This window comes from Dermacentor silvarum, chromosome 11 (genome assembly GCF_013339745.2).
Source record: "Dermacentor silvarum isolate Dsil-2018 chromosome 11, BIME_Dsil_1.4, whole genome shotgun sequence".
In the NCBI taxonomy this organism is placed as follows: Eukaryota; Metazoa; Arthropoda; class Arachnida; order Ixodida; family Ixodidae; genus Dermacentor; species Dermacentor silvarum.
The window spans coordinates 44,590,766-44,608,599 of NC_051164.1; the positions used below are offsets into that span (position 1 = coordinate 44,590,766).

Here is a 17,834-nt window from a genome sequence, read left to right on the forward strand (position 1 = left end):
TTTCCCGCAGTTGTGCCTTACAACAGGGCGCGTTCTCAAAATGCACATGGCAACATGTGACTGATAGGTAATGAATTTTAAAGCATCACATGCTCGTCAGTTATGTCACGATTAACGACATTAAAAATCACGTGTGGAAGCATACCCATGGGATATGCGGGTATTAGCGGAAAGAAAAACAGAAGGAAGGAAGGAAACAAAAAAGAAGGAGAGAAAGAAATAGGAGAAAAGAAAGAAGAAAGAAAACAAGGTAGGAAGAAATCACGCGTGGCTCATACCCACGCTTGGGTATGTGGGTATGAGCCCCCGAGACAGGAGCGGCGAGATCTCACACGATCCTGACGCTGCCATGAAGAACGCTGTGGCTCATACGCTAGTTTATGACGATGGGGTGAACTTGGCGCAGCAAATGCCCTACTTGGCCATCGAGCCTGGCGAAAACAAGACGCCGGTGTCCTAGCTCCTTGACGAACATGCCGAAGACGCTCAATAAACCAATAATGAAATATAATATTCACTATAGCCATTTTCAGTACAGCAGACCCACCGTTGTCCCAGCTTCGCTGGCTTCCATCTTCACAGAAGTGGAAGGGCTCTAAACTTTTATTGGTGTTTTGCGTCTTTCGCGTTGTATGAAGTCTATACATACGTCAAACGAACGTAAAGGCGGCGTTAAACTTGAATGGCAAACTGCACATTAGCACGACACAAATTCTCTACAGAATTTAGGCATTTGAGTAAAGTTAGAACAAATAATTGGAAACCTAAAAAATAAAACAAAATTATGCAGATCCAATGCACGTGACAAAATCTGTGCAACGCGAAGCTTTCATGAAGTGGTTAATAAAATGTTATAAACTTATCCATTTGGATACTTTGTCTCTGGCGCAAAAAAATCTGGCGCGCACGTCTGCTCTCGCTCACCCGCGCTACGCAACGTGACAAACTTTATATTGCTTTACATTTCAGTCACATTTTCTTGTTTATTTTAAGTTCATCTGCGACTTTTGGTCGATCACCCTTAGTGGGTGACTGGTCATCCACCCTTAGTTGATGACCATAGTATGGATATCCTCACTATCATCATCAACATGCGGATACTCCTCGTGCCCGATCCGTGTGTATTCCGCACTACATGAATGGTAATCATCATCAACACGCAGCGATCCTCTCGAAGAGGTATTTGTTGGCATGATATGTACCCCCCAAGTTTTGTTCAAACCGTCGCTGTAAGTGTGGCCATTGTATCGAAATAATCATTATAATGAACATGCGCACACGGGCTTTGACTGATCTTTTGTTGTAGCTGTGTTCCATAGTATAGAATTCGGAATGGTAATCAACACGTGGACGCCCTTCTTGGCTGATGCTTCATTGTGGGTGATCATCTCAAAGAGATAGCTCACGTTGTTACAGTATATGCGGGCATATTCTTGGGCAATCTCCTATTGTAGGCATGTTCCAATGTACCGCCAACGTCCGGGGTGTGCATCAATGCCAGGAAATATCCAACATTATAAACACGTGCAACGCTTAATGGCCCTTTCGTTCGCTTTGTCTTCAGCAGATAACCAGGGTTTATATAGCAACCAAGTAGCCACTAAAGGCGATGAAACCAAAGCGAACACGGCACAATTACCAGCCCGGAAAAGCCACCGGTAGGATGGCGTGGGTTTAAAGAAACAGCGGGAATCGGAGTTTGCACAATTTAGACTTCTTGCCTTGCTAAAAATAAGGAAGGTCAAGCTCAGGCGAACTATGTAACGAAATAATCTGACGCCTAAATTTATCCTGCGAGTTTCAATAGGGACATTTTCGTACAGTACACGAATAATAGCAACAAAAAAAACGTATATAGAATCGAACATCGAGTATTTCTACGTTTCCAAAACACCATGCAGGATACTCATTGTCTGCCGTCCGTTTGTCAAAGACGTCTTATTTAAAAAATTTATACATACAACTAATGTCAGCACAACTACGCGGCTTGAAAAATTAGAAGCAACTATTAAATTAGAAACAACAGTAATGAAACGAGTGAGCAGCACATCCGCAGGTAAAAGTCTATTGTTCTTTTGTTGAGAGAGATAACCTTGATACTAAAACTGCGCCTATTGTACTAATTGTTTTATAGACAGACGCGAAATATTGCCCTTAAAATTAGTATAGAAGCTGCCCTAATGCGAGCACTCCTATCATCACCTGAAAATTATTGAGCAGAGCCTACCTGGCACGTGTGATCACAAAAGAAAAGGTGCTCTTCTGCAATATTCCCAGCTTTCTTGCAGCATAATAATTATCTTTACCAGTCCCCGTTTCAGTCGTTCTCTCACCTTCGAGGCTCCATTACGGGCTGTACCTTATATATTCGACAACATCGAATTGAGTATTCTCGATTCGAATGCGAATCACGAAGCAGGAAATATTCAATTTGTATTCCACAGATACATTCGTACACCGCTAGTCCTGCAATCTATATGGTGTTGTGCCTCAGCCATGTTGGGTGACTCGACTCCCCTCAGTAACTTGCAAAAGAGGAAGGCTTTTTCACTCCACAGTTTGCTACGCATTTCTATGAACGTATGACGCAGATTCGTTGACTTGTTGCCTGTTAATTTTCCACTAACCTAAACAGAATACTGGCGCCTTGGATAGATGATGCGTTTCCCACAATTTTCTGTACAGTATTGAAGGGTTGAGAACTAGAAACTCACTTTGGCAAGGATTGGCCACAAGAGCAATCAACATTCGTGTGGTCATCCCCGGTAATCCAGATTACCAAGGTTGGAGGATCAACCTTTTCTAATGTATTACCCCTTCTTTCCTCCACTGTGGGTAGGCAAGCGACGTAAGAGGACCCTTCATGAAAATATCTAGCTCATGGTGAGAGAAGACCCCCTGAGGTACTCCTGTTTGCATGAGCTTGCGGACAGGACGAAAGGCCAACCGGCCTGCTTTGTCAGTGGTCGTAACCCTCTATTATATTTGGTAGTGGTATACCTGGTCAATCGGTCCACTAATATTTGTCACGAGACTATTTGCGATTGGCAAACCATAGACAGAAGTATATACAGCCGCTTTTATTATTCTTTGTCGACATAAAATGTTTTCATCTAACTTTTAGTACGAAATCACGAAACAAACAAGCAAAACAAGAATTGAGTTCATTGCTTTGCAAAACATAAATTACTTATTGCTGTATTCAGCAGTAGCGCCATTCGCGATGTATGATAGCCAGTATTGCATCGAAAAAGCACATATACTGTTGCTTTCTCCTTGCTTGAAACAAAGCGTTGGTGCAAGACTAAATGATGATTGATAATGTTTTATTGCACAAGGGCATCTAGGTGCAAGATTAATGAATTATTAAGCAATACCCAACACATTAGTGTGGCGTACATAAAATTGGAATGATATCGGCATCTGCACTCCACTTGCTAGACAAACGAGAAATCGCATGCGAGCTCTCATCAAGAGTTCAGCGTTCTGAATGGATAAAACACTTGTACAAGAATAATTTGAAATTCACCAGTTGAATGTAATGCGTTTCTCGCGAACGCTTTAGCGGTCATGAATGCGATGAGTTCAATCTATCAAAGAAATCGCTGCATTCAGGAAGAATGAGCTTGATTAGTACACGCTTCAGCGAAAGAGCAATGTATTCGGGGCATTCAGCTGCAGTAGTAGGAATATACAACGAACTCGCTTCTTCCTCTTATTTGAGTTGAACACTGAGATATTTGTTTGTTTCCAACATTAGCAATCAATGCAATAAGTTGGACTAGAACAAATGGTTATACAATATGGAAAGGTACGTTACCTCTTTGAATACACTCTGACGAGTTGCAGACTAGAAACGTATCTGGAAATGCAAGAAATAATGTATAGTCCAGGTGCAGGCGACAAAATTAGCTCACCGCAGTTCCTTGCGCGAACATCGTATTTCCATGCCGAAAATGACATTGACGATTTTGTTATCCATCTCATAGCGTACGTTATTATTATGCTCAAATGCAAGAACTGCTGAGCATTAAAATTATCACCTACGCCAATGTTTTTTTTTTTTTCTGTAGAATGATTTGTATTCCGCCGAAAAAAGAAATTCACTAAGAGGCTACCGATCCTCCGAAATATAAAGAGGTTTCACGATAAAGGTAACTAACTATTCTGACTCTCTTGCGCAGCTAATTCTTCAATCAGAAAGTTGACTATAGACGGTGCACGGATTGTATATCATATCAGAAAAGAAAGGCATTTATTAATGAGTCATACACGTACATATTCACACGTGTGTGCAACAGAACTTTAGCCCATTACTACCATCTTCATAGCGCACGGGTTTTTCGGTATGATTGCGTATAGGACACGATGTGAACGCCATTGTTTGCTTGTAGGTACAGCAAAGGTGCATTTCAGGGCTAATGAGATGTGGTTGAAATTCCTCTCACGAAAATACATTATCCCTAATCGTGAATGATATTGCGGTTAGCGCATCCATGCAGTATGTTCCGCAGTATGTTGCAGTCTTGAGTGAAACTAGCAGAATGCATTATTCAAAAGCAAGTCTGATACACGCCTTTGTAAACTTACCACTGCCTGTATCATATGCAGCTGCTAAAGCAGGGAACCAAATCCACGCACTTATTAGGATTGCCTTGAAATTCATTGCTTAGATGGTAAAATACTCCGTGGTTTGAAGGCTGCAAAAGACAGAAAATTCGGATCGATTGTTTAACAATAAACCAGTACTGTCAAACGTTATTCCAAACCTGTTATGGAGGGACTGTTATCGATAACGCTTCACGGAATAAAGTCCGCCGCTCGTAAATGGCATGTCAACCATATTCGATGCGAATGGAGGGAAGATCGACGTACAGCCTCCCGCATTTTTATCTATATCGCGCGAGAACACTATAATACGGTCATGCGTCGTCCTGAAGGGAACACCGCATCAGACAACTCTTGCACAGGAGAGGGCTTAGTGCGCTTGATAGTACTTCGGCCGGTCTCGCTGATTATCGCCGCTTAAAGGCGTTAAAAGGACGCTTGATGTACGCTCGTGCGATGTAGTTAAAAATGCAGGAGGCTGTACATGGTATATGCCCACCTGCCAACCTGGGGATTGAGAAGAAGGGGGGTTGAGGGGAAGACCCCGGCAAGAAAAAAAAATCGCGTCTTTTGCTGGGACATAGCACCGTCAGAAACCGCTCGTAATAATTGTCAGAACCGTTATTTGCGCTCGTACTTTGCCCGGAGACGAGGCGTGCGCGTGTAATGAACACGTACTATGGCCCGTGACATTGACCCATCTCCACTCCTGACAAGTTTCATTGGTATACTGGGAAGAAGAGCAGCATAAGTGACGTGAGAAAACCGGCCATTATGCTACGCATGTTAGACTTTTGACTCGCCCGCAATCCTCCACCCATGTATCAATCCAAAGCGACGTGAGTTAGGCCTACACTGCGTACGCACTAATGGCTTCGAATAAAATGTGACTTGGGCTATGCACCTAGCGCATAATAACAGTACGATTTTTTTCGCGTAGGGGTTGGCGCGGTTATTCCGGACATTTCTGGCCATGCCCGTACATTCGGAAAAAAGTGGTCGGAACTTGGAAGTCTCGAGGACAAATCGGTAGAATTGGAAGGTCCTTGTATGTATTTTTACGTGCTTCAAGTAAAGCATTATATTGATGCAATGTTGCACAATTGCATTGTGTTTTTGCATTACTTGCAATAATTTCTTCGTTCCATTGTCCCAAATTATATTTGCCCTGCACCACCTATTTCTTTCATTATTGTCAATCATTTTCGTTGCATTTTATTACTCGCACGTACATCGGTGTTGTAAACTTTGGCGTCAACTTTGATCACAGGCTTTTTGTTTTTGACTAGGAAGTGAGGTGGGCCGATGCTGGAGATAATGGAGTGTTTGGTGTAATGTGGGTAATATACGACTATACTGGCCAAATGAGGTCCGTACCGTATATTTAACCTATTGTGCCACTTATAATCGGGTCCTCTTTCATTGACAATCACATGTTACAATATCTTTACTTGTTACGATATTTCTAAGTAACGAAAATTCCCTTTTTGTTAAACAGTTACACACACGAAACCAGATCCCATATACCCTAAAACAGCATAAAGTCAGCAACGAAGACCTTGTCTTCAAAATGTAGGTGATAACAGATGTAACAATTTGCTAGGTGCATTTAAAAATGGTGTGTATTCTACAGGGGTTTGTTAAAGATATTAAATAGTTTGTGAAAAATATTAATGATAGTCACCTTTATTACGGACAGGTAAATATCTACGCAAACGACGTGTTGTACCAAGTGCTGCTCTTATCTAGATACCAAAAGAAAGGCCTCCACATGCGCCGAGAAAGTTACCATCGGCATCAAAACACGCCTTATTTTCATATCGTGTAGCGGGTTGTCATCTCGACGCTGCATTTCAATGACGGTGCTTTCCCTTATAACACCAGTGTCTCCGGTCAGTTTCAACACCTTTTTTTTTTTTTTTTTCGCGCACAGCTGGATTCACTACGCTATTGTAGATGTGCTTATATTCTGTTTTTCCTGGCTACACGGCAATTTGTAAACATGATTACACACCCGTCCACTGCCATGATTTTCCTAGCGCGCCGCGAACATCCAACAATTCATTCAGGGCCAAAAGCAACGCAAAAGCGTTACTCTCCATATTTTACGCTTGTTAATAAACATTCAGTGATGTCTAACGGCATCTTTCATCTAACTTTGGTTTTTCTCACATAGAGTAAGAATCCGGTTAATGGTATAAGAAATCTTGAATCATTAAAAAAAGAGAGATTGCGCACAGTCTTCTTCACAGCGAGCAGTGTATCAGTATAGAGCTGTGTTGCTCATTTCGTTTGACAGGTGAATTGCGCGAATTGAGCCTTCGGTCTTGTAGTTACTAAATCTTGCGTTGTTGCGCAGATCTATGTTACTCGCGCCGCTATGCAATAGAATAAGAGAAACGGCACGTATTTTAGACAACGTTTCGCTGTCATCTCACTCTTTTGTCTCACATCTCACTGGTGTTTGTTCACGCAGATCCAATTCTTATTTATTGGATTTCATACTAGCCTTATAGGGGCGCTAGAAAATACGTCGCGAAAAAAAAACGTTTTTAAATAGCAAACAAAAAGCATTTGATTTTCAATTGTAACATAAACCGTGAATTAAGATGGAGATGCGCACTACTGCATAGTGGAAAGAGTGTCACATTCAGTGAAGGCGTCATTTTGTTCATGCGGGAAGTAGTACTCGTGGAGCGATATAGCCAACAGAGATTTTGTATACCACGAAAAGAGGCACAAAATGTAGTTATGTGCCTAGGAGCAGAACACTCCCACCGTCTGGTTAAAATGTGCCGCAAGCAATATTTTGAGCAAGAGTTGACTGGGCACCACTTCTTGTGGTGTAATCATTTGGTCTCATATTATTGATGAAAAGAATATTTGGCAAGTAGGTGTTAGACTGAGCTCAAAGAATTGCATTTGAACTAAAACCTGCTGGGCCACGAGACCCGGAGTGGGGTCATAGTTTCATTGTAATTAATAAGTTATATTTCTCTCGCTCTCTCAAAGCCACAAGACAGACAGAATTGCTGGTATCTAGATTATAACTGTAAAGAAAATAATTCTGGGGGCCCAACATTTACAGCAGCATAAATGAAGAGAAAGATACATACTTACAAACGCAGTGCTGCAATTCCTTACTCTTTTTAATTTTGAAGTGGTCCTTGCGTTTTTATCTCAAGCATGAGTGTTCATCGTGGCAGATTTCGTACTTGTCGGTATGAGGTCGCACAATCTAGAAGTTCTCTTTGCGTTAGCTCTGAACTGTTGCTGCCTATTTATTGGTTTGAAGTTTGTTTATAAGCAGGTGCAGCATCAGCGTTTCCCATTTGACTTCTCTGCGCAACACGAAGCACGACCTTTGCTGGCATTTCAGGTACCGCGGGATAGCAGAATATAGAAGAAACCTGTAAAATGCACAATAAAAAATTGTGATTCATCGTCGCTCGTTAAATATGGATTGCTCAATGCTTCAGCGTAATTAAAAAAAAGTATTGTTTTATTCATGAACGAAAAACTGCAGAAATTCGACATCTAGACTTTCTGGGAACCAAATGGTAACTAAATAAAGTATTTTGAAGACTTCGTTCACGGCACGGCATCCAACGACACGAGTAATTTTATTAACAAACATATGCCCACGGGCTACTTATCTTCAAATTCCGAAGGGAACGTCAGTGTCGAAAGCGTGACGTCAAAACTGTGAAAAGCATGGTTGGAAGGTTCACGTCAGGCATGGGCAGGAAAAGAAAAACGACGGCTAGAAAACTTTAGGAGCCACATGAGCCGCACTTTAGTAGTAAAAATACAATATTTCTTGCCAGCACTCCATGCTTGACATTATCGCACGATTTGCCATTGCCAGCAGATCATTTTGTTGCGACGTATACAAGGTAGACATGGGTAAGGTGGTGTAGAACACGAATAAAAACGCATTTTTTAATAGCAACCCACACGTAGTCGGCGCCTCCTAGTTGATCTACTTCTGTACGGCGTCATCCTCGTCTTCGTTGCTGGGCACATACATGTGGCGCTGTGGATATTGAATCACTCCACTCCCATTGTATTTTACACCTTTCTTGCATTCACAAACTTGCAAGATGGCTTGGTTCCCTTTGCGCTTTGCCTAAACACCTTAACACCCACCTCGTCAGCATGCCATTTGTCATCACGTCCTAAAAAGCATCATGCCATCTGTATCGTATGTGCACGTGTGTGCGCGCTTCTGCATGCGCAGAAGTTATCAATGATGGAAGTCAAACCAACACCCATGTCTTTATCAACGAACACACCCTCTTTTCCCTCTCCCTGCAGTAGTATATCAACTGCATTCAATAAACAACGTGGTTCACTATTCTATTGCTGTCCCGGCGTTTCACTTCGGCACTTAGATACCGATACACCCTCAAGTGCTCTAACTTCACAGCCATAGACGAGGTTAAATCTCAAGACGGTGTGCAGAAGCGTGACCATAAACACAATGCCATTTGTATTTTCTGACTACTGTGGAAGCAGCATGCATTTGGTATAGGGCCTCAATGAAAATTAGCGCTGTTTTGGTAACTGTTGCTCATTGGAGAGTGCCTGCTCGGAGAGCGGCACCATTAAACAGGCATATCAAAAAACAATGTTTCATGACCACTGCTTGTTGCGGTCAGTACTGCTTTCCCTTAATCCTTTCAATTTGAGGATTTAGCCCAATACGTCAGTGGTCGCCTCATTGTTACAGGCGTGTACTAGTTGTGCCGATAAGTATTAAGCTTTACCGAAATCAGATAATTCGAAGCAAGAATGTATCATCTATTTCTGCCAGTGGATATTACAAATGACCTAAAATATCGCGTTGATTTGTTCGAACGGAGTTACTGGCTAACTGGTTTGACCAGTGGTGCAAGAGCGGCACCATTAAACAGGCATATCAAAAAACAATGTTTCATGTCCACTGCTCGTCGCGGTCAGTACTGCTTTCCCTTAATCCTTTCAATTTAAGGATTAAGCCCAAGAAGTCAGTGGTTGCCTCATTGTTATAGGTGTGTACGAGTTGTGCCGATAAGTATTAAGCTTTACCCAGAAAAGTTTCAGCTAGGAAGCTATAACTGCCACTATTCTCCATATTGCCCCAGGAAGTCAATGCACTTGCGGCATCTGTCTTGCATCTTGTGTTGTCTATGCAAATAAATGTTTTCCATACGCTGATGTAACCTCTCATTTTAAGCATTATTTACCTTCAGAACACTCTCGAATTGTTGTTCCATCAGGCCTTTTATGAGATTAGGGGAAACTATAGTAAGATGGAGCCGTGTTTCTCGAATAGGGTGGATGGCGCAGCACTTGAAAGCTTACAGAGATCAGTTTTGTCATTGTTTCCCCAGCAATGCGGGGTAAGGCATTGCCATGCAACAGCGTGACAGTTTTAGAAAGTTTTATTGCAGGTTTTTCCGTGGTGTTTGGCCTCTACATCACCCCTAAAACACTATAATGTTCTATGATGCTTATGCAATCATATTGGAGGTGGATGTCGCCGAGTTTCATCGTGAGCAGGGCTCTAGTGAATTTTAAAGCGATATCGTTAGATGCCCCATTTACGCCGACGTTGACCGTTAGCGAAAACTTCCTACCAATCATAGCACAGCGTGCCCCGCTCAGTTCCGTGCGGAGCCATCAGATGGCGCTCACCTGCACTCATCCGCGGCAGCGAGCCGTCAGCCGTGTGGGTAACGAAGAAAAAATAACCAGAAAGCCCGCCTTCACGCATACCATTTCTCGGTAAAGATAACGCTTGCCTAAGCTGCAGGTGCCGGGAAGCGTGAGAAGCTGACTCACGCCTCTTTCATACTTCTGTGTATGACAAATTTGTATGTTTGGAAGATTTTCAGGTGATTTCAGGAAGCTTTTCAGTGATTGCACAGATCAGATGGGCCCGGCCTACTCAGGTTTCGCGAATATTGTGAATATCGTACTCTTTTTAATGTACCATATTGATTGCATCACTTTAATTGACATCTAGTGCAAGACGAAAGACAATAACAGTTATTTCTACTTGCCCCGAACTTGTGTATACTGTCTTTGTCGCGTGTTTTCGAATTTTCTAACTTGCATGCACACGCGGCCTAATCACCTTATTGACACGTATACATGTTTATATTTCGCCGATGGCCGCTTTCCACCGGCTAACAAATGTTAAACGTTATCGCTCGGCGCAGGACGCGCCTGTGTCGGAAGTTTCTAGAACGTTATCGATGCTTCTTTCCATTGTCTGTTTTCACCGACGCTTATGTTATCTGATTGTATGAGCGACACGAATTGTCTAGAACTTTCTGGAAGACACGCGCGTACCAGGGATTATTCTGGAACCTTCGATGACTCAGGTATAAAAGCCGACGCGTTTTGCCGCTGATTAGATTTTCGACGATCGCCGACTGTGTTCGCCGCTATCGTTGTGCTTTGAGTGTACCTTGCTTTGGTGGGCACAGGTTCGCCCAATAAACAACCAGTTTCGTCATACACAGTTTTACGACTGTTTTCTTCAGCGTCACTACTACGTGACATTATTTACGCCTTATTTCCAGACATGTTGGATTATGATCGGAAACACTAATACTCCACTGGTCATCGGTTCTCCACTCTCATTTGTTGTTTTCAATCCTAACTAAACTCTCAACTACACTCGTTCCTATGTACCGCTACCTTTTTTCGGTAACGTTATGTGAATGATTTTCCTATCGGTGATTACATGGTAATTAAATTCTAGCAAAGTTTCTTAGGCATCATGCAATTTTCTTCCTTGTGATTTGCATTTTTATCTTTACCGACGGTAATCTAAAGGTTATGACTTGGAAGTGCCTTTTACCAGCAATCTGTTTGTACTAGATTTCTATGTTTGGCTTGCCAGCGATAATATGCTGGAATATTAGAATGTATGAGATCAACAGTTAGGGTGATTCCGCTTTGGTGCACTGTAGGGCATTGAGCACAGCCTGCGTTCATTTACAATTATCAGTTCGTTCCAAATTAATATACAAACGTGAAACAAGTATTCCAAACGAAGATGCCAGTAAAACTTTGCAGTGTATATACAATTCCAATACTGTTTGAAATATTCATTATTTTGTAATTGCAGATTGTGATCGACGCCTACTGCGGTGTTTAAACATAGCCGTTTGTGAACTATCGGCCATGTAAAATTGGATCCTCGAAGAATTAACGCATGGATGAACCTAAACATGTTTTATAAGTGACAGTGTAGCAGGGTTGCAGAGAGTGCTACAAAACATGCCCACAACGTCAATAAGGCTGTCTTTCGAGGAGTGATATAAATCACATTCATTTTCTATAAGGAAGTGGAACACGATTTTCGCTTTACGCTCAATACACTTGTACAACAGCCTCATTACGTTTGCAAGCGCTTGCATTCCGCACGGATAAAACATTGACTCTCTACTGGCAAGTGAAACTAAATGTTCTGTCAAGATAAACAATCAATGAGGCCTTTACGCGAATAACGATTACAGCAACCAGCTGATATGCGTTGGTCAAGGCAGTCTTGACAAGAAAAATGCTTTCGTCATTTTGTTTATTGTGCTCAATTTTCAATACCTTTCCTGATCGATAAGCGGCACATGTAAATTATAATGAATCACGTCTAGAAATGACCCATGAGAGTGGGTTACAACGTATTGAGCTTGCGCTGACGTTTTTTGGACTAGAACAAAAAGAAATCCAGTAAAATAAAATAAGTTCTGGCTGAAAACGAGCTTACTCGCCTGCGATTGTAGTGTAGTGAAACCGTAAACCTCCTCATCAAATACTCCATGCATCTTACGGAGGTTGAAAGAGAAGGTTTCATGTTTGACAATGACCAAAGATGTGCGCCAAAGGCTGCTGACGCACCGAGAGATAGCGCGATCGCTCATTCCCGCACGAGAAACGAGGCACGTTTGTCGCGAGATTTATTTTTTTTTAGATCGCTGCAATTCATGAAGGATTAACGTATTTGTAATTTGATATTTGAAAGGCACATACTGCTTCTTGTTTTTTGGCGGAAAACAAAACCACATACAGCCATGGTTTCAGCGAACGCTGTTATCGCACTATTCGCGACAACCTGCACCATATTTTGATTCACACCTTATAGAAAGTTAATGTAAATAAATATTAGCCTATTAAACCTTACTAAATATTTGCTTGTGCAATATCAATCAAATACTTTTTACAACGGCCATCTTTCTAGAACCTTTGCAGTTTGCCTAACACACACTCATCGTTTTTATTTCTTGCACACATTTATTTGTGACCGCCGATATACGTTAACTAACTTTTGAAAAGTTGGCAACTGAAAGACGTAAAACCACGGCAGATTGGCGAAGAAATTTTTGCTCTAGCATTTGAGTTTATCTTCCGCTAATGCAATGGAACCTTGAATTCCTGAGCTCCGGAGAAGTAATCATCTCGGAATTTGCTAGCGTCATTTGTGACTTATCATAGTAGCATGTCGTAGTATTCTGCGTGGGCTGAGTAACATAGTTTTCTTCTACCTTTTTATTATTTGAAATGTTGTCCTCTATGCAGCTCTGCGTTTTCGCAAAGGTCTTCCACTTAACCTTTGCGAACGGCAGGCTCAAAAACTGACACGAAAGACGAGCTCTATGCACGGGAGAATGAGAAGATGCGAAATACACGCAGTCGAATTCCAAGTAGACCACAGATGTGGTGAATAAATTCGCTCAATGATAATTCTACATTAAAAGGCTTCAAAATCAATGAGAGGGGGTTGCCTGGTATAACCGCGTGTAACAAGAACATGGTATAGGATTATCGCTTATATATTTTCAATCTTAAAGCCATTCGCCTTACTTTGGTATCTTTGTTTAGAGTTCAGGAACCATTACATGAATATGCATCAGTTCCATGTGCACATGGCGCCATTGTTGCTCCACAAATGACGCAAAGAGGACCTAAAGTTTGCCCCTCGGTCAGCGTTCAGGGAGGTATAGCTTGGCACTACATTTGTCAATCCAAATGGGAGTGGTCACTTTTGAGTTCACTCACTAATCCACCGTCGATCTAGTACATCAAACCATACCAGTTGTCATGTAGATTTAGTACGTCAAATGCAGACCAGTTGTTTTCAGGAGTTACGAAGCCTACAAGTTTGCAAATCTGTAGACATTCCACGCTTGGCCGGCTATAGAGACCAATGTTCAACCGGCAGGATCCATAAGGAGACTCGGGCAAGACAAAGGAATACTAGTTCGCGCCGGCAATATTTGGCCATAGCGAGTCCTCTACGAATATGAGAGCGAAGACGATTCCAAATTACACCGCAGGACCTTCTCTTGCTTTCTAAAGCGTGAATTGATGTCATGCGCTTTACGTTGGTATTGTTGCGTACAGAAAAGAAAGAAATATTCGTTAATGTACGTGTCACGGGCTCAAGTGGTGCCGTTGTCCCACCACACATGACGCAATCGGAGCTCGACTTAGCCACGCATGCGGCCTTCAAATAGGCGTAGTTAGGCAGTGTTCTTGTCCATCTGAGCAGGAATGGTAGCGTTTGAGACAGCTTACTAGGCCACAATAGGTATAATGTATAAAACAAACGCATATGCTCATAAGGAGTTATAGGGCCTGCCTGCAAGTGTGCAACTCCTTGCAAGCATTTGAATGCTGCTGAACTATGTCCCCCTTGCGCTCGACACTGCCACGCGTTTCACTGTGCCGCGTATGTTCATGAAAGCACAAAGTTAGGTGGCGGCACATATAAAACTGAATAAATATACCAAAAGAATATGACAAAACACAAGAACTCTTTAGTAATCAGTCCTAGCTGTAAAAGTTCTGTATGCGGTTATCCACTACCACTATGGAAAACAACGTATTAAAACTTAGACCTGCGGGTATCACTTCATTACACTTGCAGTATCGATGCATCTGACAGAAATGTCGTCGCCAGCATGGTCTGCAGCCCAGCATTGTTGATGTCCAGTGACAGTATCGCTCTTGATGAGGTCTCGAAGGCCACGTTGCTTGCTGCCCAGTGCACTCTGCCAGATCAGAAATCTGGTGCTTATGCAACGCAAACGAACAGCTTTGGCCTCCCGGACAGGAGTGGGAGTGGCTTGGGCCAGCAGCAGCATGTCCACGCCCAGCGACACAAGCACAGGTATGTCCGAAGTTCCCCGGATGCTTGGGACCAGCAGCGGCTCTGGAACAGAAGACCAGCGCTTTGCCGAGCCTGGTTTTCGGACTGAACGTCACTTCTGCACCATGGTACTATGGCGGAATCGAGTCTGGTGCTCCATGGCCGTCGTCTTCTCCAGATACACTGCTGCCCGGCCACTTCGTTTCTTGACGCGCGCCGGTCTGCTCGTCCGCCAAGATGGCGTTACGACGCGCTCCCTATTCTCCGCACAACTTGGCCGTCATCAACCTGATTTCCTCTCTGCCATCTTTTCTTTGTTTGCAGCCATCGGCTCCTGCTGTTATTCTCACAACTTTCTTGAAATGACTCTAATCTCTCCTGACAGATAAGAATGGTCCAGAAGTAGTGGGAAGAGAATCGGGCAGCAAAACAAAGGGGTATGCCATCCTATTGACCAGTGCGGAACTTATCTGTCTGTAAGAGAGCACAAGGGCAGGAGAATGAAGTAAGTGCTGGAGCCTCAACCATCGACGAGTACGATGGGCTCAAGCTACGTATGACAGTCACGAGAGGCGCTAGCAGGGGTCATATCTTCAACCAAATGCTCAAACCCCCTCTGCAATGCAAACGGGTGCACTACAGTGAGCATGACTGCAAAATTATAGCGTATGACGCGCCCTGGCTGTAACATGAGTTACTCATGTATGTAAGCTCTGTTATCTGTAGTGTAGTTGCGCTCTGACAAAAACGCTTGTGGAACCCGTTTTCTGGGACCAAACATGGAATCTACGGACACGACCTGATTCGTCAACTTCCAAGGAACCAGGAAGCACAACACGTGTGAGTGTACACCCAATATTTACTCTGAAGTCGAACTGGAACTGTTCTGACCACAACGGGCAGGCCGCTGAGGCTGGAACGCCGTTACCGGCGGCGCACGTGCCGAGTGGCGCGATGTTGAGCGTGCGGGGCTCGAGCGATGCAGCAAGTACAACGACGACGCTGAAAAAAAAAAAACATCATGAAGATGCTGGGGCCCAAAACGGACTCTGAGCTTGATGTAATGGATTATCAAGAAAAAGGGGATCCCAGTGCGGGCGTTTTGGTGACCGCGGGTCCTTCGACTGCATCGAATGGCAGAGAACCGAACCAACCACAAGAAGAAGACGGAGACTGGTAGGGTGGCATTAACACTTCGCCAAAGGAAAGAGCAAGCAAAACAGAAGAATAATCAAACAAAGCGATCGGGTCAGGTCAGCGGAGAGCTCCCTGCAGCGTATCAGACCGCAAGAACCAGTCCCTTCACTAAGAAGACACCGATCTACAAGAAGCTGCCACGGCTACCCAAAGAGGATTTTAAAGTGATTGTCAGACGGCACAAAGGACTCGCCATAAGGGATTTCACCAGCCGCCAACTAGCCGAAGCCGTTACCGAAATGAATGGTGGCCTGGTCAGTTGTGAAAAATTTCTCTTACGCCGAAAACCAGGATCTAATATCTTTATAGTATCCACACCGGAACAAGAAACGTCGGAAAAGGTCAGAAAGCTAACTTCGATCAGCCTCAACGGCAAGGTGCACGATATAAACGCTTACGCAGCAACCGGAGAAGGAACGCTCAAGGGTGTTATACACGGACAGCAACCAAAGACGGACCCCGTGGAGCTGAAAAACAACGTACAGATAAGAACTCAAGGAGTATAAATCATCTATGCAAGAATGCTCGAGGAATCAAAGACAGCCGTTATAGCATTTTATGGCAAGATTCTTCCTAGGAAAGTGTATTATAAGCGGGGTGAGTGGACCCACTTCCCTTACAAAAATACAATCCAAATATGTAAAATGTGTGGCCAAATAGGGCATAGGACCGACGTCTGCCCGAACCCCAGCCTTCCTGTATGCCATGGATGCGGGATAAAAGAGCCCAACCACAACCATGATTGTGCCCCAAAATGAGTATCGTGCGCAGGAGAATATCTAACTGGAGCAAAAGAATGTGCTAAACGACTAAAACCAACAAAAGCAATCGCAAACAAACAAAAACTAGGGCACTCAAAAACCTTGTTGACCAAAATGGCGCGATGACATAGATGGTTCATGACGGACGACGCCGAATCGGAGGACGACATGTGGCCAAGGTTACGAGGCAGAACATCTCGAACAAGATCTCCATCGCCCGAGCGACACCAATCCAAATCAAGTTCCAGATCGAGATCAAGACAAAGACCTGACGTAGGCTACAAGAATCAACCCAAATCAAGGTCCAACTCTATATCAAGACCAAGCATCAGTGCATCCCAACAAACTCTTTTCCTTTACCCAAACCACACTCCCAGGATCCAGAAGGCCGGTGCCGCAGGGAGACACACGCCCGGCCAGGAAGAGGAGGTTACCAGGGTAAGTTGGGCGGAGGTGGCAAAACCGCAGGCTCGCATAACATCCAACATAGCATACCACAGAGTGATAGCAGAAAACCGCACACTCAAAGAGAGCTTGTCTCAGCTAAAAAAGGTGATCGCGTCTCTTAAACAACAACTATTATGCAAAACAGCAATCGCGAACTCTTCCAGAACGGGCGGCCCGGAGAGTAACACTGCAGAGCTTAAAACAAATTCAACACAGCAAACGTTGCAACAATTCGTTCAACAGTTGCAGGGTGTAGAATACTTCCAACAACAGATGTTTAATGAATTTCAAAATCTTAAAACTTACGTGGACGAAGCCATCAACAATCCACGGCAAATGAAAAGGAAAAGAGCCGGGGATAGCCCGGGGACACCACAACCGCGAAAAGCGAAAAATGTAGTAGTCTCCGACTCCTCCGATAATGAATTCTTTATCCCACATGGCCAATAGATAATGGGTATTGGAGGAAAACATCGAAATTTGGCACTGGAACTGTCACAGCTACCAAAACAGGGCAACAGCCCTACAACAATTCATTAACACATCGTTAAGCCGGACAGATATAATCTGCCTCCAAGAGGTAGGAAATAAGCCGGTAAAGCTACGGGATTACTTTATATATCAGGACCCCAAGCATTCTAAACTAGCAACGTTGGTGAGAAAGAACATCGCAACTA

At 43.4% G+C, this 17,834-nt stretch overlaps 2 protein-coding genes across 5 annotated transcripts in view; both read left to right on the top strand.

Moving 5' to 3' along the window:
* LOC119433758 (neprilysin-1-like) overlaps positions 1–17,834 on the top strand; it is a 741,141-nt gene that overhangs the window by 387,007 nt on the left and 336,300 nt on the right. The gene's annotated exons all lie outside the window — the stretch shown is intronic.
* Positions 14,565–17,834, top strand: part of LOC125941298 (uncharacterized) — a 37,699-nt gene continuing 34,429 nt past the window's right edge. The window contains exons 1-2 of the mRNA XM_049658289.1: positions 14,565–14,773; positions 17,088–17,148. Coding sequence (XP_049514246.1) covers positions 14,565–14,773; positions 17,088–17,148 — 270 coding nt within the window. The remainder of the gene's footprint in view (positions 14,774–17,087; positions 17,149–17,834) is intronic.